This window comes from Patagioenas fasciata, chromosome Z (assembly GCF_037038585.1).
Source record: "Patagioenas fasciata isolate bPatFas1 chromosome Z, bPatFas1.hap1, whole genome shotgun sequence".
Lineage (NCBI taxonomy): Eukaryota > Metazoa > Chordata > Aves > Columbiformes > Columbidae > Patagioenas > Patagioenas fasciata.
In genome coordinates this window covers 83376933-83403486 of record NC_092560.1, presented here as the reverse complement: position 1 = coordinate 83403486, position 26554 = coordinate 83376933, and the positions used below count along the sequence as shown (strand labels likewise).

The following is a 26554-nucleotide window of genomic DNA, read 5'->3' as shown; positions in this document are numbered from 1 at the left end:
GCCGGTCCCTTCGCCCACCTGCGAGATGTGGGACTGTGTCTTCTCGCTCTCTCCGTCCCCCTCCGTTTTATCTGTCAACAGCCCCTGCACCTGGTACTCCAGGACGTAGCTGTCGATGAAACGCTCCAGCTCCTCGATCTCCTGGGAGCGGCTGCTCCCCGCCTCCGAAGAGGCCGATGCCACCGACGAGTTCTCCATCCCTTCAGGAGAGACGCTGAGAACAGAGGGGGCCTGAAAAGTAAAATTTAAAAACAAAGGCAAGAAATTAATTCCCAGAAATTATGAAGAGGGTAAAATACCAGTAGTCAAAGCCTGTTGGTTATCATAGCTGGGATGTTTTTGCTATACATCTAGTACTAAACCTAGGTGGTCACATTTAGAGTTTCCATGCATGGACAAACAAAAAAAGTCACATTTCAGTAATATTCCAACAACACCAGACATTTTGCTTATCTTCCTTGTTAAAAACCAAACTACTGAAAACCTCCAGACACATGCACAAGAAAATAACATTAAAAAAGCTGAATTTAAAAAGCCCAAGGCATTAGATGTGCTGGGTAAAGAGTGATAAGCTTGAGATGATGGACAAGGGTGTGGGGAAGTGGATGAGAGTTGAAAATCTTCTCTAGGATGGCAGCAATAAATGATGATGAGTTAACGGTGCAGCTGTAAATGGCCCAGCGAGGTCTGCACATGGGGGTGAAACAGAAAATCTATTTTTAGAACCTCTCTCTCTGCAGAACAGTTCTACAGATTTAGAGGCTTTATGATGTTCTCCTCCTTATTTCTCCATGGTTGAGCGTCAATCACACCTTAAAGAAAATAAACCATCAGCTCCTTTACCTGGACGTGTTTGAGCATGAATTAAGCTTTGGATTCAGTGTTTTGCGGTAAAACTCATATTCCTCCTTCCCTGCACCTGGGTGGGAGAAGACACGAGACCTCCCACCACGTTGCAGGACACCAAGATTTCATCCTTCACCAGGAAAATTGTATTTACAGTCTGTTTTGAGACGAGTATAAAATTACCAAGCAAATTCCGAAGGGAAGGAGAAAAAAAGAAACAAAAAAATCTGTTCCCAGCTCGTGTAATTTCCAGCTCCCAAACTATTTCTCATCTGTCACTTCTGAACAATTGTGGCTTCGTTTGGAAACTGCCAAGAACGAGCAGTTCTGGCCTCAGGATTTCATCTGCTCGAGGATTTATTCCCAAATGTGCCCAGACTGTCAAAAAGGCTCATTATTTAGATCAATATCACACATTAGCTCCTGAACAAAAATCATGTGGCGTATTAAAAAGGAGAAAAAAAATACAGAGAAGAAATAAAAAAGAGGAGCCCTAGAGAGCATGGAGCCCTGGAGGAGGGCATGCTTCTCCCTTTTTCGTTAATTAGTGCCAATTAGCGAATGGAAAGCACTAATTACTAAACAAAAAGTGCTAAAGAAAGAGTTGGGAGAATAGGTGGTTGCAATAAGTCCTGGAGGAAGGAGGAAGGAGGCAAGTGATACAGCTGGATCAAGCACCTCAAGCATCCTCCATCCCTTGGGGCCAAACAACACAAATGTGAAGTCTTTTCTGCCCCCCCTCTTTTTTTTAAGAGGAAGTCATGGCCAGGGCAATTTTTGGGGTGCTCACCCTTCACCCAAGGAGCATCTGAGGATTAGCAACAGGACAGATAGTGGACTGAGAGGGAACGGGTTTGTCAGAAGTCACCAGGTCCACCAAATTACCACAAACCATCTATCCGAGATATTTATGGATCTCTAGTAGGAAATTTTAAACCCAAGTCATCTTGTAGTACCTTCACCTCTCTCCACAGGAAAGCAAACCTCTATTTTTAAGGGTGATGAGCTACCACCTGAGACAGGATCATCACTGGATACAATGATCTCTAGAGCAGATGTCCAAGCATGGACAACAAGTTGGTTGACATCCAGCCCCCATAATAAGATAAAAATGAACAAGTCATGGTCTGTAATCTTCTTTATATGCTTTGTCAGTGTGAATCATGTAATGACACAGAGGCTGGACAACACATCTGTGCAGGGGTCACTGCCAATATGTCACTGTCACCTAACCCAGGGCATCAAGAGGTTCAACCAGCAACATCTTGACTTTGGGGCATCTCCTGGTAGCAACCAGCTCTGGGTTTTCTGAGTTTGTCCTTTGAATTCTCCTTTCTGACCATGTTCCCTTCTGATATTGGGGCTCACAGTTAGGACCACACATGCCTGATCGCTACAGCAGCAAGGTGATGTCCAAACCTGATGCTGACGCTGCTTTGGGCAAGTGGTTGGAAGACTTCTCCAACCTGAATGGTTTTAGGGTTCCATGAGATGACGTTCAAGCACTCCATCACTTAAAAAAAGCCTCCTCTGCTCTCTCAGTCGACTTTCTGTACTTATTTCTGAGGAGTTCCACCCATTTTAGATGAGTGTCTCCAATCATCACACAAATGCCTTCTCCAATTCCACCATCCTGCCCAGAGATGTCCCAAAGATCAGATGAGGGTTGTTTTGGTCAACGTCCTCTAGAAGCTTTTTCAAGCCAAAATTCTGAGCTGTTACCCATTGATTCCTCAGCTCTACCTAATTCTACCAAGTGTGAGATGTGTGTGCTTGACCAACCATCACAGGTTTACAGAGGTCCATTGGCTGGGTCCTGCAAGCTGGTTCCATGTTCAAGCAGCCTGGTCCATCAAGAGGAGCAGGTTTTGGAGCAAAAATGATGGCCCTTCATCTTTACCAGGAGCCATCTTGGGAAGGGAAGAAGGCACCTAGATCCAGACCAAAGGTTTACTCTCCACACTAATAATAAACCTTCTCTCCTTTAACAAAATTAACACTCTCTGATGGGAAGGCAGCACGGGCTGGACGGTCTCCTGCTCCTCCTGGTGTCACATGTGGTGTCTTCATGCCCGGAGAAGGTTTCCCATCTCATATTGCCCTCAAAACACCTACAAACAAGAGGTTTTCCAAGAAAATCCCAAAACTGAGCATCAAAGCTGTTGAATGCCTTCCTAAACTGAGCAAACACATGTTCTTGAGGGTTCTTCAAGGAATGGGCAACCCTTGGATCTGTGTTGGCACAGAATCTACCACCAAGGATTCCCAGACCCCAGACACATTCCCTAAGGATAATTAATAGAGATCAACCTCAAATCTATATTTTTTTTGCTGTTCCCTCCTCTTCCTCCTGTTTCATCAAAGCATGAAGTCTGTAAGTCTCTGGGGTCTGAAAATCACCTTCCAAACGTTTCCAATGAAGTCCATGCCATGTTCATTACTATGACCATAAAACAAAGAATTGGTAGCAGAAAAAGCCAATAGAAGTGCAAAGTGCTTATTATAACTTAATAATTATCAGCATTACTGTAATGTATAATTATTATTAATAGTTGTTATTTTAAAGAGCGATATAAATGGGGTTCTTGCTCTAGTAGGATAATACAGTTTATGGCAATTATACAGTTTAACTTTAATCAGCAAATAAATTCAGTAAAAATAAGCATTTTTAATGACATTTCTGTTTCTTCACCTTCTCCCAAAGATGCTCCACACTTGTTGAACTTGTGGAACCAAGCGGTGAGTCTGACACATGAAGAGCAGCAACAGAGAAGGAACCCATTTGGGGCAAGATGGGTAGGAGGCAACAGCACAGGGGAACTTGCAACCAAAATGATGGAAGAAAATATGAGCTCATGATGAGGAGAAGAGAGATATGCAGGAATAGGAAAGTATTTCCATTGAAGTCCAGGTGAGAGGACCCCATCCCTATGTCCTTCGCACAGGGAAGATGCTCCAACTGTCTTCTCTTCATCACTCCAAGACAAAACTTCTCCAAATCCTGGACTGAGCAGCCCAGCCATGCTGGGGTGGGACCCACAACCATCCCAAGGTGGCAGAGACTCCAGCCTCACACAAATATCATTCCCTGAAGTGAAGAACGGGAGTTTTTCGTGCAAAATATGCTGACAGGGCAACCTTGTCAGCAAGACTGCTGGTCCACGAAGTGATCTTCCTAAAATGATTCTTGCTCCAACTCAGCAAGACAAACCAATGTCCCAACCTATCATTAAGCCAACGACTGCACAACTTCTCACTCCCACCCAAGGTCCAACCTGCTCGGGCACCAGCAAAGGAAACAAAATCAAGAGGTCACTTTTGCCATGTTTTCACTTCCATTGGAGGGATGCTGAAAGGTGAAAATGCTCTCCTACACACGACAAGTTTCTTTGAAGGTTGTGGCTGTCAAAGACAGGAGAACCACTCAAATATCAAAAGTTGCAAGTGGATTTAATCGACAAATACACTGCCAGGAGCTAACACTCAATGCTAACACCTAGGTAAGATGATTGGAAAAGATCTCTAAAATACAGAGCTCAGGCAGAAATGCAGCACTCAGCATCAGGCTTCTCCAATTTTAGGCACCTATATCAAAATCCAGTGATCGAAAGGTCCAACAGCCATAAAATTCCAATAAATGGCAAGCACCCAAGCCAATCTTTCCAACCACTTGGCCTCCATCATTTAAATATGGGTTTAAACGACTCACTTAAGGCATCCCAGTTGGTAATCCCGCATCTCTTCCTTATTTATCCTCTGGATAAATGCTGAAAAAGTTCCCATGCCAATCCTCCCACGCATTCCTCTGTAATTCCAACGTAGGGCAGGAGGAACGCAGCGCAGCCTCTCTCTGCTGAAGATTTATTCCCCAGAAATACAGGCTGTGACAAGCTCCAGAGTTACCCTGACAGATCCTTGTAAACATTTTTCTCGCCATACGGGATTTACGATCCCGTGTTTTGCTAAGAACAAGAGATGCTTCCTATAAAAGGCGGGCATGACACAAATTCTTCACGTACGAATGAGGTCACCTCCTTCTGTGGTGGGTCATCCAGCATCCCTGTCATATTCATTCTCCCTGGGGAGTTCATAATAGATAAATTTTAAATACTGCTGTGATCCAGCAAGTCCCTTCTGCTCTGAGACACCCAGGACACAAATTGAGAACCACCTGAGCAGCCCACAGATTTATTTATTTGTGCCTGCATGGGATGATGGCAAAATCAAACCGAAAAGACCTCTAGGAGATTCAAGGAGAGGCTCCAGCCTGGTCCCATGAGGAACTATCATCAGTTTTCACATCTCTTGCCCAGCCTTCAAAACCCACCCCATTGCTCTCCACTCCCATCGGTGAAGACCTGTTGGACATCACATCCCAGTGAGATGGCACCTTCTTCTGCTTTGTGCCTTCTGGGGCTGGGCAGAGAGGAACAGAACATGGTCATAGAATCATAGAATCGTTTTGGTTGGATGGACCCTCAAAATCAACGAGTTCAACCATTAACCCAACTCCAGCACTAAACCATGGCCTTAAGAATCTAATCTCCATGTCTTTTAGACATGTCCAGGGATGCTGACTCCACTGCCGCCCTGGGCAGCCTGGCCAAACCCTCCATCATCACCTTTCCAAAGTCATGGAGAAGGAGGTTCCTTCAGCCCCACACCTGAGAAGTGAGGAACGATTGGACCACACAGACAACTCTCCTGTTTCTTATCTGCTTCTCAGCACCTCCAGGTCAGGTGAAACCTTCCACGTGTTTTAATTCCGCAAATAACCGTCTGCAGGCTGATACTTTGGCAGCAGAACAGGCAGAAGGACCTTTGACCGTCTACATCTGGGGTTTGAACTCCTGCCGATCAGTGTGGTCGCTTCCCTGCATCTCCTTTTAATGAGCTACTGTAGCAGCAGTATTTTCTCTCTCCCAGCCCAGCCCATTTCCAACAACAAGTAATTAGCAATGTGTCTTTCTAAAGCAGTGAATGAAAGGAGCAGTTTATTGCCGGCGGCCACCTTTTGTACCCAGAAAACTGTATGAGCAGTAACTACAGAAAAATGAAAGCAATCCACGACTCCCCCCATCCAGGTATTACTGTGAGCACAGACAATGCACCACGTCTGCTGTTTAGATTTGCTGCTCTATAACTGGTATTTTTCCAGATTACAAACAATGCCAAGCACAGAAACGTAAATTATTATATTGTGGGTTTGACCCTTTTCTGATTAAAATGTAAACACCTTTGAAAAGTGACTGCTGCTGGATTTAGCCTCAGGCTTTTCAGATACTGATGCATCCACGGTTGGCTGAGCATTTTATACATTTCATCGCATTTCCAGTCTCAGGTCTGGTTTCTGGTGATGCAGAAAAGCCCAAGTGACAGGACGGGAGCCCAACAGCTGCCACGTCGCGGTGCCATCCACGAGGCTGACATGCCACAGAGCGGGCAAACGCCACTCTGCATCAAAACAGAGCCATTAAAATAAACACAAAAATAAATGAGGGAAGGAAAAACAAGGAGAGAGTCAGGAGACAACCAAGTGCAAAAGGCCACAGAATCAGACCCAAACCAGCTGCCTTGACACATTTACCCAGCAAGGAAGGCAGATGAATAACCAGAAAGCCAGAAATCCCTCGTTATCAGTCAGACAATAATTTTTTACGTAGCTTGCTTCACTGTTATAAGGATATTTTTGCAGTTGGGAGGTGGGTTTGTTTTTTTTCTTTTTCAACAAAACCACCTTTAGAAACACAAATTCTTTCAGTGTGCCAAATCCATGCATGGGGACGTAGCAGTTTCCCAACAGATTGGTTTCCTTGCTGGGGGGGGATGATGTTACCTTTGGTGTGTGATGCATGTTGCCAAGAAAAATAAAGGAAAAATGAGAATACAACTAAGAAAACCATTGTCTCAACTTCAGGAGGTGCGTGGGGGTGGGTTTATGGCTTATCTGTCGGACACCAGTCCCACAGGATGCCAGGGCAAAGGAGCATCACTCCAGCTGCAGAACAACAGTAGGCATACTCCCCATCCCCTGATCTTTTATATAAATCCAATACATGGAAATACATCAGCATTTTTAGAAATAAAACCTGAGAACAACCACAAAAAAGTCCTCCAACCATCAACCCCTGAATCAAGAACAGGTTTTATAACCTATTTATACAGCAGCTGATACTACAAACTGTGACTTCAGTCAGCAGAATCCATTCTCACATTCCCCTGCTTCTACTAAAAGCTAACGGCACGAGAGCCCACGTTACATCTTATCGTCATGATTTTTCACCCTTCTGAAATGTCGCCAAATAAAAATATGTGAAGAAATAGCAAAAAATAAATAAAAATGCAAATTTCACACATGCTCCTCGATCTTCTCTTCGGAGCTGCAAAGTTTCTCCTCCAAGAGCACACGGCATCACACCTGCAGGCTGGCTAAAAGACACAATTAATTATGTTCTCCTGCCAGAAGAGCTTGCACACGTACACCACGCAAACACAGGTGCCTCCGTACAATGCACGCAGTGGGTAGCAATCCTAAAGAAAAAAACATGTGGATTTTGCCTAGCTTTACCGCAATCCCAAGGGATGAGCCCTGATCCCATGGAAGCAACAGCCCACGTCCTCAGTAAAAGCATTAGAATAACAAGCTGATCCACACGCTTTGCAACCGCACGTTTCGACCGCGAGCTCGTGCCGCTGCATTCCGTCTTTTGCAAATAACCAAAGGGAAAAATAGTTCTCAGAAAGGAAATCTTTTCTTTTCAGGCACCCAGGCAATATAATGGGCACTTGGGCTGTGAAAAGCCCCGTAATCCCAAAAGACACAACAAACTTTGAGTTGAGATGTCAACCCGCTGAAGTAATTCATCCTGCAGGTCAGGAGGGATGCGGTGAGAGCAGCATCACCCGGTCAGCAGTGGGGCAGGCACGCAGGGTGCTTAATCCCTGTTAAATCATGCCTGTAGTTTGCTGGCAAAGAGCATTTTTGCACATGTACGCCGGCTTTTAGGAGAGTTCAGAGGACAGCGCTGGGCCGCCGGCCAAAACACTGGAGCTGCCACTCCGGATGGATGGATGGAAAGAGTTTTATGTGAGGAGCAGCTAGCTGGTCCTCTCTTCGTAGAATCATAGAACAGTTTGTGTTGAAGGGACCTTCCCAGCTCCCCCAGTGCCACCCCTGCCATGAGCAGGGACATCTTCACCAGCTCAGGTTGCTCAGAGCCCCGTCCAGCCTGGCCTGGGATGTCTCCAGGGATGGTTCAGCCACCACCTCTCTGCCCAACCTGGGCCAGGCTCTCACCACCCTCAGGGACAACAATTTCTTCCTCATGTCCAGCCTGAATCTCCCTCCTTTAATTTAAAACCATCACCCCTTGTCCTATCACAACAGGCCTGCTCAAAAGTCTGTCTCTTTCTTTCTTATCAGCCCCTTTTAAGTCTGCAAAGGTGCAATAAGGTCTCCCTGGAGTTTCTCTTCTCCAGCTGAACACCCCAGCTCTCTCAGCCTGTCCTCCCAGCAGAGCTGTTCCAGCCTCGCATCATTCCTGGGGCTCCTCTGGCCCCTCTCCAGCAGGTCCATGTGTGTCCTGTGCTGAGGACCCAGAGCTGGACCAGCACTGCAGGGGGGTCTCACCAGAGCAGGGCAGAGGGGCAGAGTCACCTCCTGACCTGCTGCCCACGCTCCTGGTGACGCAGCCCAAGACACAATTGGTTTCTGGGCTGCAAGCGCACGTTGCCGGCTCATGTCCCATCTCTCATCCCCCAGCACCTCCAAGTCCTTCTCCTCGGGGCTGCTCTCCATTCCTTCACCCCAGCCTGTGCTGATACCAGAGGTCACCCCAGCCCAGGTGCAGGACCGTGCACTTGGCTTTGCTGAACCTCATGAGGTTCACATCATGAAATCTTGCCTCCAGCCCCACCGATCGCTTCCCTTCATCACAGTTTTTCTCCTTTTTCAAAATAAAACTCTTTTGTGCAAAAAGGCTGGGGACATGAGGGCCACAGGTGCCTCCCATGTTCAAGGGCTTCAAAAAATGAAATGGGAATGAAGAAGCAAGATGTTTTTTGCAGCGTCAGCCACTTCCTGTACCATCAGAAGTGGAGAAAAGCAAATTATCCCTAGGTTTCTGTTGCTCAAACCAAGCAGAACAATCCTTCCCTGCCACAAATCCGGTGTTTTTGGGCTTGGTTACATGAGCAAAGCAAGGAGCAGATTTCAAGGAGAGATAATTCCCTCCAACCCAAGGCTGGTTCACTCACTGATGATCTCTGAATTCTGTCAAGGTGAGCTGCTCAACTGGAACTGGAAAGAAAAAACATCCCGTAAACCTCTTGCTACTTTGCAGTGGAAAGGGAAAATAACTTACCATGCCCCTCTCCGAGCTAGTTAAACTCATCCGAAAGACTCCATGCACAGATTAAGTATATTCAGAGATTTGCTGAATCTTTAATTACCTTCAGTGCTAAAAAACACTCCACAAAAACTAAAATATCCCCACTCAGCAACACCCACAAACAAGCAAAATTTCCAAAACCTGTCTTTGGATCCTGGACCTGAGCTCCTCCACCGCATTCAAATGACCAAGTTATAAAATAAGCAGCAGATTGGCTTTTTTTATACATCACGGACACCCCAGGAGCATCAGTCATGGATCTTACCAGTTCCCATAAAAGCAGAAGTCACGGCACCACCACCAATGAGATCTAACAATCTAACGGAAAAAAACTAGAATTTCGGAAACTGGGTTCTTCCAGATTTAAACATACCCATGTAAGAGCTGCAGCCACTTGCAAAAACACAGAAAAAGCATCAACCCCCATGTCCTATGTACTTTTTGAACCTTCTGCTTCAGAAAGGGTGGAGCCCAATACACACCCCAGCAAGGCCTCCAGCCCGCATACATTTAAGGACAGGTTTTTGACCCAGGACTGAGTTGGTTATCAAAGCTTTCCCTTCACCTGGGGATGGACAAGGTGTCCTTCTCAGCTCCTGCTCTGTGGACTGGATGTGGTCCAGACACAGTTCCCAGCCAGCAAAGGGACTGCGTTATGGAGAAGCGATTCTCACGCCAAACAGAGGGACCATTTGAATTAAAACTGTCTCCCTGAGACCGCGGTGGGCAAAGGGAATCCTCTAAGACAGCTCTCACAGTTTGGCAAGATGCCTTCGCAGACTTTAAATCCATTTTTTCAACCTATAAGGCCCTCCTGCATGTTCTCCCACACGGTTTTCCAAAGAAATTAAGAGAGAAAACGCGATATCCAGCCAGGTTTTGCACTGGGCTCCCAGTAGCTGCCCTGGGAAGGGACACAGAATTATAGAATTAATTTGTTTGGGAAAGGACCCTCAAGATCATTGAGTCCAACCATTAACCCACCCCTGGCACTGCCCCACGTCCCTGAGAACCTCATCTGTGTGTATTTCCAACCCCTCCAGGGATGGTGACTCCAGCACTGCCCTGGGCAGCCTGTTCCAATGCCCCACAGCCCTTTGGGGAACAAATTGTTCCCCACATCCAACCTCAACCTCCCCTGGCGCAACTTGAGGCCGTTTCTTTGTGTCCCTGTCTCCCCTCAGCTCCTGTTCTCCAGCTGAACCCCCAAGGTCCCTCAGCCGCTCCCATCACACTTGTGCTCCAGCCCCTTCCCCAGCTCCGTTCCCTTCTCTCCACTCGCTCCAGCACCTCAAGGCCTTTCTGGACAAGTGAGGATGAGAACCTCCCCAATTTTGCTTTGCCGAAGCACCATGGACCAAGCCCATGACTCTAACTTTCCTCTTGAATCCATGTTGTCAAGGGTTTTGATTGCGGGGTGACAATAAAACCCTGGCAGATGTATTGTTAACCTCCTCTCCACCCCACTTCTACCTTTTGCCTCTCCCTCTCCCCCCTTCCCACTCAGGACAGGCAATCAGGAGGAAAAGAAGGACAGAGAGAAGAGAGTTGGAAAAATTAAAGATGTTTTACTAATGCTACTAATAAGAATAGAGAAAATAATACAAAATATACAAAAACAATCTTGAAAGTCTCAGCAACTGCAGAGCTGGCACCCGAAGTCCTGGACTGGACTCCGCAGCCAACCGGAGCTGGATTCAGTCTCTCACTAGGCCTCAGATAACAGGGACGACGAGCAAGGTCCTCTCCTAATGTCAGTCATAAACAAAAGGGAAAAGAAAGGCAAAAAGGAACGAGGTCCTCATGTTCTCCCACTTTTATATGAAGTATTCACGTGAATGGAATGTTATACACAGTTGGTCAGTTCCTTGGTCACCAGTTTCTCGTTGCCCCTCTTATGATATGTCCATTCATGCTTATCAATAACCTCGCATTCCATTGTTATGTTTACCAAAACATGTATCTGGTTCTCCAGGAAAATGCAGCTAATATGAAGGCTTTAGCTGACAGGCAAATTCACTAAAAGAGAAACTTGGTTTTTAACAAAACCAGGACACATGTCCAGCTTTTAGCTCCTTCCAGCAACTCGCAAGACAGCTTGAACCAATTCACCAAGCTAAAACCTTCCTTCATGAACCAGCCGCACAAATAACCAGCAAAGTGCCTCCCCAGACAGGAATTTTCAGGAGTTACGGGCCAGCCACCAGATTCCTTTTTGAAGTTTGAAGTGCATTTTTTCGCAATCACTCCCAGACTATCCTTCTGCTCACTGGATGCTCTGCGGCAGCAAACGCAGCTGTACATCTCCCCAAAAATATTATTTGGGCAACCTCACTCCCTATTCGGTTATTCCTCCCTAAATCATAGCAAGTGAGGGGTGATAAGAAGCCACTGACAGGAAGAAAACCAGCCTGACAAATCCCAGGAGGGTAGAGATGCTGCAAGAATTTGTGCAGCTACATTTATCGCCCAGGAGATCGCAGGGTTTGATTAATAAGAGGTAAATGAAGCAGCTTCAGTCGGCTGAGCCCTGGCAAGCAGAAGGACGACAGGGAGGTTTTCATTAATACAAAACAAACGGAGAAACAGGTCCTTCCAGGACACGATACCTGACCTATTTCGAGATGAAAACAAGATCAAGAGAGCTTGGGGAGTGTCTTATTTACCTCCACCAGCAGCAATGACAGTCTAGATGAACTGGTCCAGATCAAAACAGCTGATGTTCAGCCACAGAATCCACCAACCCCATGTCCTCACGTGCCCTGTTGTCAGCGTCCTTGACATCAGTCCCTTCCACAAACCCCAGGTCTCGGATGTCTTGAGGAGCTGAGTATTGCTGCTGGGGTACAGGGAACAAGAACCTCAAGTTGGTCCCAGTATGTCCTTGAGCTGCTCTTTGTGTCCGAGTGTTCCACACGTCATGGACCCAAGTGACCAAAGCAATGCACGTGCGGTCAGGATGTATCGCTGGCTGCTCCACCATGCCTCGCTTCCCACTCTTGAAAAACACAACAAGTCTTGTTAGGACTTATCTTAAACGCTTGGCATTCCTGGCATGAGGAGGAAGAAAGGGGTCTTGGAGCTTCCAGGTGTTACTGCAGGGAAGGCATCATGGATCTAGAAGGTCTTTGATGAACATCAGAAGTTCGAGCTTAGCTTTCAGACTGCCTGAGGGATGATTACATTGAGGAAATATCCAGCAGCTCAGGAAAAACAGGACAAGAAAGCACCAGGAGAAGCTTTTTCTCCACAAACACAGCCTGGGAAGAGATAGGGCTGGAAATACTTATTTTGTTAAATTTGCCTCCTGATTCAAAAGGAAACACTGTTCCTACTGGGCTGGGTGATGCCTGGAGGACCCAGGACCACCTGCAAATAAAGATCCATCTTTCAGGACACCTGTGTCCACTCCAAGACCACGTTTGCAGTGGAAAACCCACCTGGGACCAAACACCCAGCGACTGGAGGACCTGCAGGCATGAGGACATCCCAGAAACACATCCACAAATGAGTTTTACGCAATTTTCTTGTTCTTTTGTTGAAGGGTCCTTCATGTTCATTATGAAGGTCTTCCCAATATGACCTCCAGCGTGTCACAACCCCACTGAAAGCAGCTGCAGGGACCAAAGGAGCCCATTCTAAGCCATGTCAGCATCTGAGAATGTCCTGTCCTGCACCGGCCAACCTCTGCTTAGACCCTGGAGATTAACAGCCCCAAAGTTAATCATAATGAGAACACAGGGGGAGGACTCTAAGGGAGCAGCATCAGCAGTTTCAGCACAAACATCATAGCAGGACGCCAGCTACTCACATACCTTTGACCTCAGAGACACAAATTAAAAGCCCAAACTATTTAGTTTTCGGGGAAAAAAAGACAGGAAAAGAGGTAAGGGATAATTTGGTTAATCAAGAAATCGTGTAACCACACCAGTATCTCACATGAAGAGGCCTTGCGGGTAGAAGCCCATGGTTGCCAGCTCCTGGCGACCTGTCCAGGTCAGCTGAGGGCATCTGAGAGATCTTTATGACCCACCAATTATGTAGCTGAGCTGAACAAGGGACTTGAAAAGGCACTTCTGGAATAAGTTACACAATATGAGTGATGAAAAAAAACAAACTATGTGCTTAGCCCTGCGTTACTGCAAGCACTTGGAGACTTCAGAGGGAGACGCAATGAATGCCAACACAACCACAAAGAACCAAGGCCTGGGACAGGTTTTTCCTGCTCCTGCTAGAGCTTTTTTCAGGGCTTTTCTCTCCTGGATGGACCTTGAAGAACATTTGTGGTTGCTGAGGATCTCTGGTCCACAGGGTGACCCCATTGCTGGTGAGCATTCCCCCATGTCCAGAAGAGGCTCAACGCCTTCCAGCAGCAGGAACCAGAGGTGACACCTGGCACTCAAGCCCCACGTGTCCCCCTCCTCTGATGAGGGACATCAGGCACTCGAGGACCCGAATCCACCTTTGCAGAAACAAAAGGCTGAACCCACCAAAGAATAAGAATAATAATTTTTAAAAAATCACTTTTTGCCAGCAACCCGGCTTTGGCTTGGTGAATTTGAAATAGTTTTGGTCAAGTCACTGCAGCCAAAACACTGGGAAGAAAGCGCTGGAAAAAGTTGGTTTCTTGGTTTTTTGTTTTTGTTTTTTTTTTTTTTTTTTAGGGTTTGGTATTTTTAAACAAAGGATTTTTACTTCTATTTCATGGTGACGTGCACTACATTTCCACAGCTCTCCATTATGGTATAAAATACTTAAAACCAGATTTCATTTTGGATTGAACAAAGCCTCTTTGACTTGACATTATTTTGTTTCCTTTTTCAATGAAATAAAAGAGGCTGCCCAGGGAAGTGGTAGAGTCACGATCCCTGAAGGGATTTAAAAGATGCAGAGATTAGATTTTTACGGACATGGTTTAGTCCTAGATTTAGGTTATGGTTGGACTTGATGATCTTGAGGGTCTCTTCCAACCAAAACGATTCTATGATTCTATAAAAAATACCTATTCTCATTGACCCCAGCTAAAAATCATCATCCCCCACAACTACCATGATTTTGCTATAGGCTAATTAAATGAAAAATAAAAAAAAAATACAGTTACCATCCACTATTTGTTCCTTGGGTTGATATTCAGGAGTATTCAGAACACCTAAGGATAATTTGGGGTACCAATCCAAAAGATGCAGCAGGACAGAAGATGTGATTCACATATCTATTAGAAATTCATAGGAAGCTCAGTAAAGTTCTCATAGATAGATAGATAGATAGATAGATAGATAGATAGATAGATATTTAAGATGAGGGAAATATTTTCTGCCCCAGGAGAAAATACTTACTCTCCAGAGATTATCAGGAATCGCACAAGATAAAACCCAGGGCTGCAAACCCCAGCACAGACAAAGCCTCACTGATGCTTGGAGGATGCATCCTGTCCTGCTCCCTTTCAGGTCAAACTGGATCTTGTACATGACAAGGGAATTAAAAAACCCACAGGTTTTGAGGATAATGCTGCTGACTTGTTGTTTTTCAAAGCCTCTGTCACCATGTCCCTGTGGGGCTGCCAACCTCTGCTGATCCTATCAGGTGGTTTAACCAGGGAGCTTAGCAGCAAAGCTAAGGAGGCACCAAGTTATATCAGGTTATTTTTTGCCCGACAGGGACCACAAAGGTTTTCACACAGCACAGGGATAATGCCCCAACCTCAATTTTCAGGAAAAAAAAAAGTTTATGAATGGAGCAACTCACCCCAACATCCAAAGTTTTGTTGTTGGGTTGGGGTTAGGCTTTTTTATTTTCTCTCCTGGGCTTTATTTACACTGAAGTAGCTGTTAAATCCTGTTAACGTGCTGTAAATCCCTGTCTTGCTGGGAAAAAAAAAAATAATTCAGCACCTTTAAAAGGTTACTGGTCTATATCTATACCCAAATTAACCCCTTATGGAAAAGAAAGGGAGCAGGTAGGGAAGGCAGGGAGGGCAGGGGGGTCTGGCAGAGGGAAGAAATAAATGGGACAGGAAACAACAAAAATTGGGATAGGGAACCAAATAGAAAGGGATAGGGAACAACAGAAAAAATGGGATAGGGAGAAAAAAAAAAAAAAGAGATAACAAAAAAGACTGGGGCCACCAAACCCAGCAGGAGGGCTATCAGAGCAGGAGAAGAAGTTCATAAATATTGCACTATATCTGGCTACAAACCTTAAACTTGGGCTTATTCAGCCTTGAGCAAATGAACAATATTAGTGAAAGACAGACGAGAAATCAAAGAGCAGCTTGGAGAAACCAGGGAAGCCTCCTGAGAGCCAAGGATACCTGCGCTATCTAGGGAAGAGTGAGATTAAAATAATTAGGTCAGCTGGCGCTGAGCCTTCTCAGCGAACACGGGCAGACACAAGCTGCTGCCTGGCTGGAAAGTGGTGATGTCCTTAAGGAGCTCAGAAACCCAACAGGTACATGCCAGGGGCATGGACAAGACCAGAAGTCTTCTCCAGCAAACCACCTGAAGGTCTGAGGATCGGTAGCTGCGGCACAGGAAACTCTGATGGGATATAAGAAAAAAATTCCTCCGGTGTGAGCAACACCGAGGGGTGTGTGGTCTCCATCCTTGTAAAGAACACCAAGATTCAGCTGGATGAGACCCTGAGCAACCAGGTTTGATGGAGAAGCTGGTGCTGAGCTGAGCAGAGGGCTGGACCAGGGGATCTCCAGAGCTCACTTCACTCCAGACAAACTCCAGGATCTTGCCTAGGCAGACTTGCCCTCAGTTCAGACTTCCAGGACAAAGCCACCAAGTCTAAGCTTCAGCTTAAACCAAACTAGAAGAAAATTTTTTCCCAGCAGCATGTGGTCTGGAAGTCCAGGCTGATTTGAAAGAGTCCCAAGAGCAGAAGCTGGACCAAGCTCATGTCCAGATGTCTGACATCAGATCAAAAAACAGGAAAGGGAGATCAAAGGGGAGGACATGCTCACCACCATGACCCCTCCTTCTCTTTTCCTCTCCATCTACACCATGCAAGAGCCATTATCTGCCTCCAATGTGATCATCCAATACTGGGGCCCAAACTCCAATCCAGAAGAAACCAGTCACCTATTGCTTGGTCTTCAGGTTCTCCATTTGGATGGTGACTTGAATCAAACCCCCACCTTCCAAAAGCCATTCGCTTTTCTGAACAGTGGAGGCAGATACTTCACCTGCTCTGGGTGAACATGCTTTAGCAGGGAGGTTGGACTACATGATCTGCGGAGGTCCCTTCCAACCCCAACCATTCCATGATTCTGTGGTCCCTCCAAAATTTTTTATAAGCTGCTTCTTTGTGAAACCTCCCCAATATTGCAACTTGTCACTGCAACTCACATCAGCTCCCTAGATTTCTTCACCAATTCACAGAACGTCCCAAGTTGGAAGAGACGCAAAAGGATCAAGTCCAGCACATGTCCTTGCATAGGACAACGCCAAAATCCACACCGTGTGTCTGATGACATCTGATGGATATCAAACCCAGTCTTCACACAAGAAGAACATCCTACAGACTCAACTGTCCTGGACACGCTTCATGCAACCATAAAGTTCCCACAGTCACTAGAGTTCACCAGCCAAAAACCATCACCCCCCTTAAATACAAATATTTTCCCATGTCCCTTGGTCGTGCAGAAGACCTCACGTGTGACGCTCACGTTCAGCCGGCAAACCCTTCCTCATCAGCTTCCCAAGCAACGTTCTCATTTGGTTACATTCTCCAACCTTCCTCCAGCACACCAGAAAAAAGCAGTCACAGTTTATCATGTACTTTGAATCAAAGTTAACCACTTTTTGTTAAAATAATTAGCTAATCAAAAGCACTCATTCCAAACTGATGTTCCTCCTAATGCTTTAATCAATAGACGGAGACGTTCAGAAGACAGCTAATATGGCCTGAGTGTAGGTGCTGCAAGGACAAGGCTTTTCATTCGTTATTACTCGTGAGAGTAATAATTTGAGAGAAGAATAATTTGAGACAAAGATCATTCCTCCTCCAACAACTGTATAAAACAATGTACTAAGTGGCTCACGTTGGAATTTCCTGAGTGGATCAAAATTGTTTTCAGGGTTTGAGCCTATGGGTTTTGAAGGGGAAGAGGAAGGGTTTGGTGGGGGAGGCTTGGAAATTTCTTCTTTTTATTTTCCCTTCTCCCCTTTAAAAAGAACCAGAGGTTGCAGCCTGCTGTGCTGGCTTCCAGTAGAGAATAATTAACCTGAAAGTAATGCACTTGTTTTTAATACAGTACATAGCCAGCCAAATGCCTGGTATCGCTTAGAGTGGCAGATGATTTAGCAACTCCCTCGCTGAGCAGCAGCGTCTGAAAGCCCCGGGGAGAGCAAGCGATGCCTCTGCCCCGGCATTTAGCAAACAATTCAGCTCTGCCGTGAAAGGCAAGCTGGCAGCAGTCCTGCACGGAGCAAGCGTCAGCATCCATTCGTCATCCACGCAGACAGCTCCCATCAGTGCCCGGGTGAGCATGGCGTCCTTCATCATCCTTCATTTTGCTTGGAAAAGACCTTTAAGATCATTGAGTCCAAGTATTTAATCTACACTGGCACTAACCCATGTCCCTGAGAACCTCATCTCCACAACTGTTCAACCCCTTCAGGGATGGTGACTCCAGCACTGCCCTGGGCAGCCTGTTCCAATGCCCCACAGCCCTTTCCAGGAAGAAATTGTTCCCAAGATCCAATCTCAACCTCCCCTGGCACAACATGAGGCCATTTCCTCTCATCCTGGTACTTGTTTCTTGGGAGCAGAGCCCGACTCCCCATGGCTCCAAGCTCCTTTCAGGCAGTTCAGAGATCAGAAGGTCTCCCCTCAGCCTCTTCTCCAGGTTGAACCTCCCAGGTCCCTCAGCCGCTCCCATCACACTCCCAGCTCCGTTCCCTTCTGTCAACTTGTTCTCCTCTCCCTGGTGAGTCTGTGCCAGCAAATGTAATCAATCTTTTTACAGTATGACTAGGCTAGCCCCTAAAATTTCATTTGGTTGGACCCATCTGCAGATGTCCATGCTCAGGGACGGGGAGCAGAGCAGGAGACCTGGAGCTGCTGCAGGTCTGGCAGCGTGTCCTCCTCACCGCGTTACAACGCTCCTGGCACAGGGAAAGCTCCTGTTGATGGTTCATTCTTCCCCAACAACATGTGCGGCGAGGAGGCAGCCAGGCTCTGGCTGAATGAAGCAAGAGTAACTGGGGATGCTCAAGGAAAACCTCGGCAAAGGCAGCAAGAGACGAGTGTGCAAACCAGGGCAGGGGAAAGGCTGAGTCACTTCCTCCCCCGGAACCCAAAATAGAGAAGAGCGTAAAGAAAATGATTCAAAAAAAGGAAGAGAATCCCCAGTTTTAAAAAAAAAAAAAAAAAAAGAAAAAAAGTTGAAAGCACATATAGTGACAGCAGAAGGGGAACGGATAGAAGAACAGCCTCGTGCTGCAGTTGTAACAAGAAAAGCTGCCAAGAGCAGAAAGAGGCTGAGTGTTACCCCCAGCTCCTTTGGGAACAGGAGTTCCCTCGTCACTTTACAAGCAGCTGCAGTTCCGGGGCAAGGTCACAGACCATCCATGGTGCCAAAAAGCCACCGTGCTGGTGGCTCATTTCCTCCAGGTGACGCTTTCAGCTGTGACCTCAGGTCCAGTGGGAAAGCACAGCGAGCCTGGCCAAGCTTCTGGGGACAGATTTTTAGATTTTATCCATTCCCCGGTGTGCTAACGCGCTACGTGAGCTTCTAGGTGGTAGCACATGAAATGATAGAATCATTTTGGTTGGAAGAGACCTTCAAGACGGAGTCCAACCATTAACCCAACACTGGCACCAACACATAAATGCCACTATTAGGAGCAGTAACAGTATAATTAATACACGATTATCCATCCTAGCGGGTCTGCCAAGTGGCCAAGCTCAAGGTTGGAAAACCCTTTGGAACTGCAAAATATTGGTACAGACAGCAGAACCTGGACAAAAACCAGTCATCAGCTTTTCATTGCAAGCTCGGTGGTCGTGTGGAAGCACAAAGTCCTGGGACAACAATGGAGCAGTAAAAAAGTTGAATAATTTGGCTCGGAAGGGACCTTAAAGATCATGTAACATCATCCCATCACACCCTGCCAGGCATCTTCCCTACATCCGGCTCCTCCTTCCCCACATTCAAGGCAATTCGGGTTATTTCCTTAGACAAAATTTTATGAACTACTAAAGCCACTTCTGAATTAACTGACCTGCTTGCACCCAGACAGATAATATTTAAGCTCATGATTACTGTTGCCTCTCCTTACAGGCAAGAAGAAATCTGAATTTCCCTTTTCCACTTTCCTTCCAATAGCCTATAAGTTCTTATCTTTGAGACCCGCACTCCTCTGTCAAATTTGGCTGAAATTAGATCCCTGGTTAAAAAAGCTTCTGGAGAAATAGCAATTGACAGCTAGTAGTGCATAAGCCTTATTTCTGTTAATTAAAAACAAACAAAAAAAAGCACAGAAATCTATAGAAGCAGCTTCGAAGTGGCCATTTGCAGTCAATAAATAAATCTTTCACCTTATATAATGGAAATACGTAAAAAAAAATATATATATAAAAAGCTGTGTAAATATCCTTTCTCAGAGCTGATTCTAAGAAAGATGATGTGTGTTCCACCCCAAAACCCATGAGGAAGGGAAAGCGACCAGCACCATGGGGTGAATTTTTGCATTAAAACCATCTGAGGGGGAAGGATGTTGCAGTTCCAAGCATCCTCATAGGCAGGAAAAAAAAAAAAACAGCTGCTTTTTGCCAAGCCAGCACAGGGATGGACAAAGCAGGGATGCAGGAAGCGATGGAAACCTCGCTGGTCACCAGTAGAGCTTTCCAGAAGTGTAGGTTTTATTTCAGAGCTGCTGGCGGGATGCGAGAAACTGCTGGTCCCAAAACAAGGGGAAAAAAAAACCCATGGGAGAAAGGTATCCAGCACCTCATCATAGCTGGTCCCTGCAGCTTTTAAGCCTCTTCATCCACATCTGTGGCCTCCTCTTCCTCTAGGGGCATCTGTAGCCATAATGAGACCTCACAGCTCCCGAAAACTCAATTTACTTCCTCTCCTAGAAGTCATTTCCAAAAGCACCCTGAGCTTCTACCTCCTGCTGTAAAGCCTCCAGCTGCAGAAATTATTGTTGCGAGTTTTACGACTGCCAGCCCGCCTTCCCAAGCCAGAGAAAAACGTCATCAAAGGTGACTCCAAGCCCACCGTTGGCTGGGAAAAGGCTTTTGTCAGATCACCGATACATCCCGGTTTAAGGGAATACGGCTCCTGGGGGTGCAGGCATCCACCTCCAGCTCTTCACAGAATCACAGGATCACAGAATGTCAGGGGTTGAAGGGCCCTGGAAAGCTCATCCAGTGCAATCCCCCCATGGAGCAGGAACACCCAGCTGAGGTTCCACAGGAAGGTGTCCAGGCGGGTTTGAATGTCTGCAGAGAAGGAGACTCCACAACCCCGCTGGGCAGCCTGTTCCAGTGTTCTGTTACCCTCACTGAGAAGAAGTTTCTTCTCAAATTTAAGAGGAATCTCCTGTGTTTCAGTTTGAACCCATTACCCCTTGTCCTATCACTGGCTGTCACCGAGAAGAGCCTGGCTCCATCCTCCTGACACTCACCTTTCAAATATTTGTAAACATTAATGAGCAATCTTCTCACCACGCAAAGCAAACACCACCTTAAACATTAACCATTTCTTTGTTAGTAAACCCAGCTGAAAACTGCAACACTTCCTGCTTGCTTTTCCACTCTTGCCCTGAGACCCAGGATGGGGAGACCTTACTGCACCTTTTTGGACTTAAAAGGGGCCTGTGAGAAAGATGGGGACAGACTGATAGGACAAGGACAAGCGGTGATGGTTTTAAACTAAAGGAGAGGGCACTCAGGTTGGACATGAAGAATAAATTGTTGGCCCTGAGGGTGGTGAGAGCCTGGCCCAGGTTGGGCAGAGAGGTGGTGGCTGAACCATCCCTGGAGACATCCCAGGCCAGGCTGGACAGGATGATGAGGGATGAGTAGGGACATCTTCACCCAGATCAGGTTGCTCAAAACCCCGTCCAGTCTGGCCTTGATTATTTATCATTTATCGCACAACTATTCCTGAAAGATCTCCTATTAGAAAACACTCAGATACGTTTTCATAGACCTGAACACCCCTTAAAGCCACCTGCAGAAGCTGGTGGCCCTAAAACAACGTCTCCATGGACCATAAAGTAGAAGGAGCAGTTTGCAGCCATGGCCATAGCTGAGTCCAGCTTTGCAAAGTCACCCCCCGGCCCCAATCTCACCCAAGCCTGCGGCACCCATGACCAGTTCCGTCCTGGTTGGCAAAGTTCAGGCTTCACAAACGAGAGGCTCAACGCTCATGACGGCCGAGACCCATGAAACATCTACAATGCATTTCTGTTCTAGCTTAAAAGCATCGTGCTTGTAAAGATCAGACTTGTGGGATTTAATCAAACGATATGAAACACTTGAGGCCCTACCTACTTATTTACAGAAGATTTGGTCAATGCTAACTTGGGGAGGGACCAGGTACCATCTCTGCCCCTGGTCTGTTCCCCACTGACCGCTCTGGCATGTCACACTGTCCTGTCACAGCCTCCCATGCCACCCTTCCCATGCAAACCCAGCTGCTCGCCTCCTGTGGAGCCACCACCCAATGCAACCGGCACCAAGAGGGATGGTGACAATCTGGTTTTCAAAACTAGCTTCTCCTGAGGTCCTGGTGAACACAGCCAAGCAACACAGTTCCTCCAGGATTTTATTTCAACAGCATTTTTCAGAATTAATTACGAATGCTGTTAGCGGTTCCCCATTGCAGGCAGCTGGGGAAGGTGGCAGCAGTTGTGGCCCCCAAGTAGCTTTTGCTTTGGTGCAGGGACAAACCCTTCCCTAGGCAGCACAGGCTGTACAAATCAGTCCCAGATCCAAAGGAACACGGAGGGTTGGTTGGGTTGTGGTTTGGTGTTTTTTTTTTTTTTGCACTAAAGCCAATTAAAATTGCTGTCGAGAAATGAGAAGCTTGTAGGCACTCACATGTGTCCTCAGGTCACCTGGACATGATGTGACACCAAGGGATGGAGCACACCACACAGCTGCTCACCTCCACTCCCCATTCCAGGGACACAGACACGTCATCCCACCACAACCCCTTCCGTCCTGCCGCCTCAGAGATGCAGGTGACATCCACCAACACCCCACAGCGTGGTAGACGCAACGACCCTGGAGAAGAAGACAAAGCTGAGCTGGTGCTGGTGCCCACAAGAGGAGACGCCCTCGATAAATTGCTGTGTGTTATGAAATACTTGCACAGAACGCTCCAGGCCGACAGGCACTGCAGGATTTGGTCCTGCAGAGATAGCAGAGGCAGAAGTTTAGTTGTGTCACCACAGGTTCTCCTGCCACACGAGAAAACAAGTTTTTCTTCTCCTGTACCATGACTGCTATGTGCCTGAGGGACACAAGAGGTCAAGAGTTGAAGGGGAAAGATCTCAAGTCCATTAGAGAGACGCCACCCCCATTCCTGGCCACTTTTGGAGGACCTTTACATTGTAAAAGGCAGACAGCGATGATGCAGAGTCCATCCAGCAAGACAAGACCCACCATGGCACAGCCCAAGGAAGACATGGAAGAAACAAAACCTCTTTCTTCAGTGGGAAAGTTGATGGTTAAATGCACAAAAGGTTCTGAAAACATCCAGCGTCATCCTCATTTCACGCTGGACTGAGGAGGAAACGTATTTCTCTTTGGATGACCAGCACAGCGTCTATGTTGTAAATTACTCTCTCTCTATATATATATACAAATATGCATGTACACATATATAAATAAATTAAAATAAAATAGCCAGTCTCTCACACAAACAGAAAATGATTAATGAGCTACACTAGCCCTTTATTTCAGATGACTCGCTATAATGTGCTAATTATACTCAGGCAGCAGAACTGCACCTTCTCCAAGGAGTTTCACCAGAATATCCCAAAGCATTTATGGAGATTCCTCATCCAGAAGGCTCAACACCTCTTGATTTTCGAGATAGAAAAATTGTCCTTTCCCCAGTCTAAGAGGACGAGCTACCCCAAACAGCGCAGCAGTCTGTTAACTCTGAAACTTAATGATGGCATGTGTAATACTGAAGAACAATGAAACCATTAGCAATATTTAACTAATCTGTATTTTAGCAGAAATAGACAACATGCGAAACATGTCCCAAACACCTCCTGAAATAGCTCACCTGCTGCCCCCAGCTTCCACAGGGGCCATAGGGTCCTGCTATACTTTTAGGAATAGCTCCTCACAAGTATACAGGACCCCAAAGACTCACTTTGGCAGAAAGAATGTGAAATTAAATAAGGTCCAGAAGGGTTTTCTTGCTGCCCTGTAAAGCAAAAACTCAACTAGCGACAACTACCTCAATTTCACACCATTCCTGCTGGGAAATTATGGAGCAACAGCAAAGACGGCTGCAAGAAGAAACAATAGAGAGAGACCCAAAATGAGAAGGAGGGAGAGAGTTGGTGTAACAAAATTTGTTCTCATCAGGAGACCACGGTAGAGTGAACTCAGAGCACTTCAACCCAAAGTGAAAATGCTCAGAGAGCAAAAAATAGGAGGGTTTTACTCTTCCAAGACAGATTGCTGAAAGAGGGACATCTGGAGATAAAGCTCAGCACTTTGTCATCTTCCCTTCCACAGTTTGGATCAAGGGTTAACAACTATCAAGTATGTTTTCATGCTCTGCACATTATTTTTCATGACCCCCAGGAACCCTCCATAGACCATTCCCATCTCATTTGTGCACCAGGCTGATGCAGGTAAGGAAATGAAGGTCTCCAGGCAGCTCCATCCTCTCCCAGATTACCCCGCAAAGGCAGAACTGGTGTTCAGTTCATGTCCACAAATGGTTTCTCCAGTCTCCCGTCGGCCGGGGAGCTCCTGGGTGCTGGGCTTCCCCACATCACCTTCACCTGCAGCATCCAACCACTGCTCCTCCACTTTCCTTTAAAAGCAACCTGAGATCTTATAAATTAATTTAAAAAAAAATGCTTCTTAAGAGCTGGACAAGTCCCATGGAGCTTCAACCACCACACCTTAAATTCAAAGAGGCCTCCGGTGCAGAAACCATGTTGTAAGTAGGGTTCAGACAGAGCTCAGAGGGAAAGAGCTTCACATCCAAGTACAGCCTGAGCTTCCCAAAACAGACAACGCTCATCTCTCTGCCAAAGATAACATGCTTAACACGGGGAAACCACAGCCTACAAATTTTACTCGAGGCTCGAGGGAATGAAATCCAGCGCAAGGTTTTGCTCTTGGACCTCAGGATGAGCAAGGGCAGCCCAAAGCCCTTACAGGGAAAAAGAACGTGGACTGACGCAATAAAATGCTGGGTTGTTGGGTTTTTTTCCATTTGCTGGAGACAAAGCGTGAATATCTGCTTGTCAGGGTCACAGAAGTTGTAAGCGGAGCGGGATGTTTCCATCTCTATACCATGGGGCACCCCCTTGCCAGCATCTGGATGCTCAGAGGATGGTCCACCATCAAAAAGCCTTCCTAGATTTTGGAGAGGAGGGACTATTAAATCACTTGGTTTTATTTTAGTGTCTTTGGGTTGAGAGAAACAACCTGGAAGCTAAATTTATCTCCTGCTTCCTTCCATCTCCTTTGGTTTTGGTAACAAATCTGTGATTTTGAGCTTCCTCCCATACCCACTTGAACACTGGAGGAAGAGTAGCATGGATTACTGGACCGCAGGTGGCACAGTCGGACATGTGGAAATGGCCTATTTTAGAGGAGCCACCACATCTCCAGAAAGGCCCAGGGCACTCCAGCCTTGCTGAGAAACAAAATCTACCTCTTTCCAACCTAATGAGACTGCAACCTCATCCAGTGTGGGGTATGACTGGTGGGGGTGTCACCCCTTCCAGAGGAGGCCGACACAGGGAGACGAATCTTAGTCTCATTTTACGAAAAAAAATAAAACAAAACCTGCTCCAAGGATAGAGTTTTGGGGCACTGGGATGCCAGAGACACCCAACAATGTTGCTTCCAGATTTACGGCATTGCTGGGGGCAGCTGTGGCAAAAAATGTCCTGCAAGCGCCGGCTGCTCCACTGCCACTAACATCTGTCATCCCCTACTGCCACCCGAGGTCCTTGAGACCACGTGCGACCAGAGTGACTCTGCAAGAAAAAAAACACCAATAATAAGAAAATAACAACAAAATTCAGTCCCTGGTTGAGCCCTCGCTCGCTACACCCAAACCCAACGGTGGGTGAAGGGCGGGGAAAGCTCCTCAGGGAGGTGGGAGATGGACCAGGGAGCAGAAGACACCCCACCAGGGGTGTCCCCCCCTTGTGAAGACACTGAGGGTTAAAGCAGGTGACACCTTTGTCCCTCCTCACGCCACCCTCATCCTCCCATAACAGGGATAACGACGGCCCACGCTGATCGCTACGGGAGCCCTTGCACCCCATGGCTTCCATGTCATTTTCGCCTGGGGGGTGACGCTGGAGGAGACGGAGGGAGAGGCCGGTGCTGCCCTTCAGGGCGGCCGGGAACCTTCCAGAGGCCGAGAGCCGGACCCAAGTCCACCCCTAGACCCGCCTGTCCCCGCCACCGAAGGACACCCCGGGGTGGGCGCTCCCCGGCCAGGGCGGGAAAACCCCGCGGGACGAGGCCGCTCCCGCAACGCCAAACCAACCCCCTCCCCAAAAAAATCACATTAAAGCCCAAACCGCCACGGCGGCCCTGTCAGCCCCGCTCTCTGCAGCCCGGCGCGCACCCACGCGTGGGGTGTTTTGGTTTTTTTAATTAATTCTGAGGGAAACAAAAGCCGGGACGCGCCTCCCCCCCCCCTCCGCCCGCCGCCGCACCGGCTGCTGTGTCATCGCCACCCCCCCTCCCCGGCCTTACCGTGCGGCGGTGCCGAGCGCTGTCACAGCCCCTCGGGGAGGCTCATGGGCTCCGGGTGAGGCGGGGAGGGAACACGGGGACGAGGGGGGCACCCGGGGCGCTGCCCGCCCGTGAGGAGACACCCGGCGGAGGGACGCGCCGGGGCGGCCGGAGAGTGACGCGGCACCGCTGCCCCGCCCGGGCCGGCCCCCGCCGCTGCCTCCTCCGCCGCCGGCCCTGCCGGGAGATGTAGTTCCTGCGCCCCGCCGCCCGGCCTGGCCGGGGGCAGCTCAACAGAGCGCCCAAAACTCGGGGACAGCCCCCTACACCCCCCCTCCCACTCCGGTGACACCACCTGTTAAACCGCCCGGATTTCAAAACAGCTTGTGTGGCGGTGTATT

General features: G+C 47.4%; 1 protein-coding gene across 4 annotated transcripts in view; it reads right to left on the bottom strand.

Moving 5' to 3' along the window:
* LOC136115181 (CBP80/20-dependent translation initiation factor) overlaps positions 1 to 26348 on the bottom strand; it is a 148038-nt gene extending 121690 nt beyond the window's left edge. For 2 of the 4 annotated variants that reach the window (XM_065861124.2, XM_065861125.2), the window contains exons 1-2: positions 26175 to 26348; positions 19 to 231 (exon numbers count right to left, since the gene is read on the bottom strand). In XM_065861124.2, the coding sequence (XP_065717196.1) occupies positions 19 to 198 (180 nt within the window). In that variant the 5' untranslated portion in view covers positions 199 to 231; positions 26175 to 26348. The remainder of the gene's footprint in view (positions 1 to 18; positions 232 to 26174) is intronic. The other 2 variants (XM_065861126.2, XM_065861127.2) reach the window with 1 other exon arrangement.
* Positions 26349 to 26554: the final 206 nt, after the last annotated feature.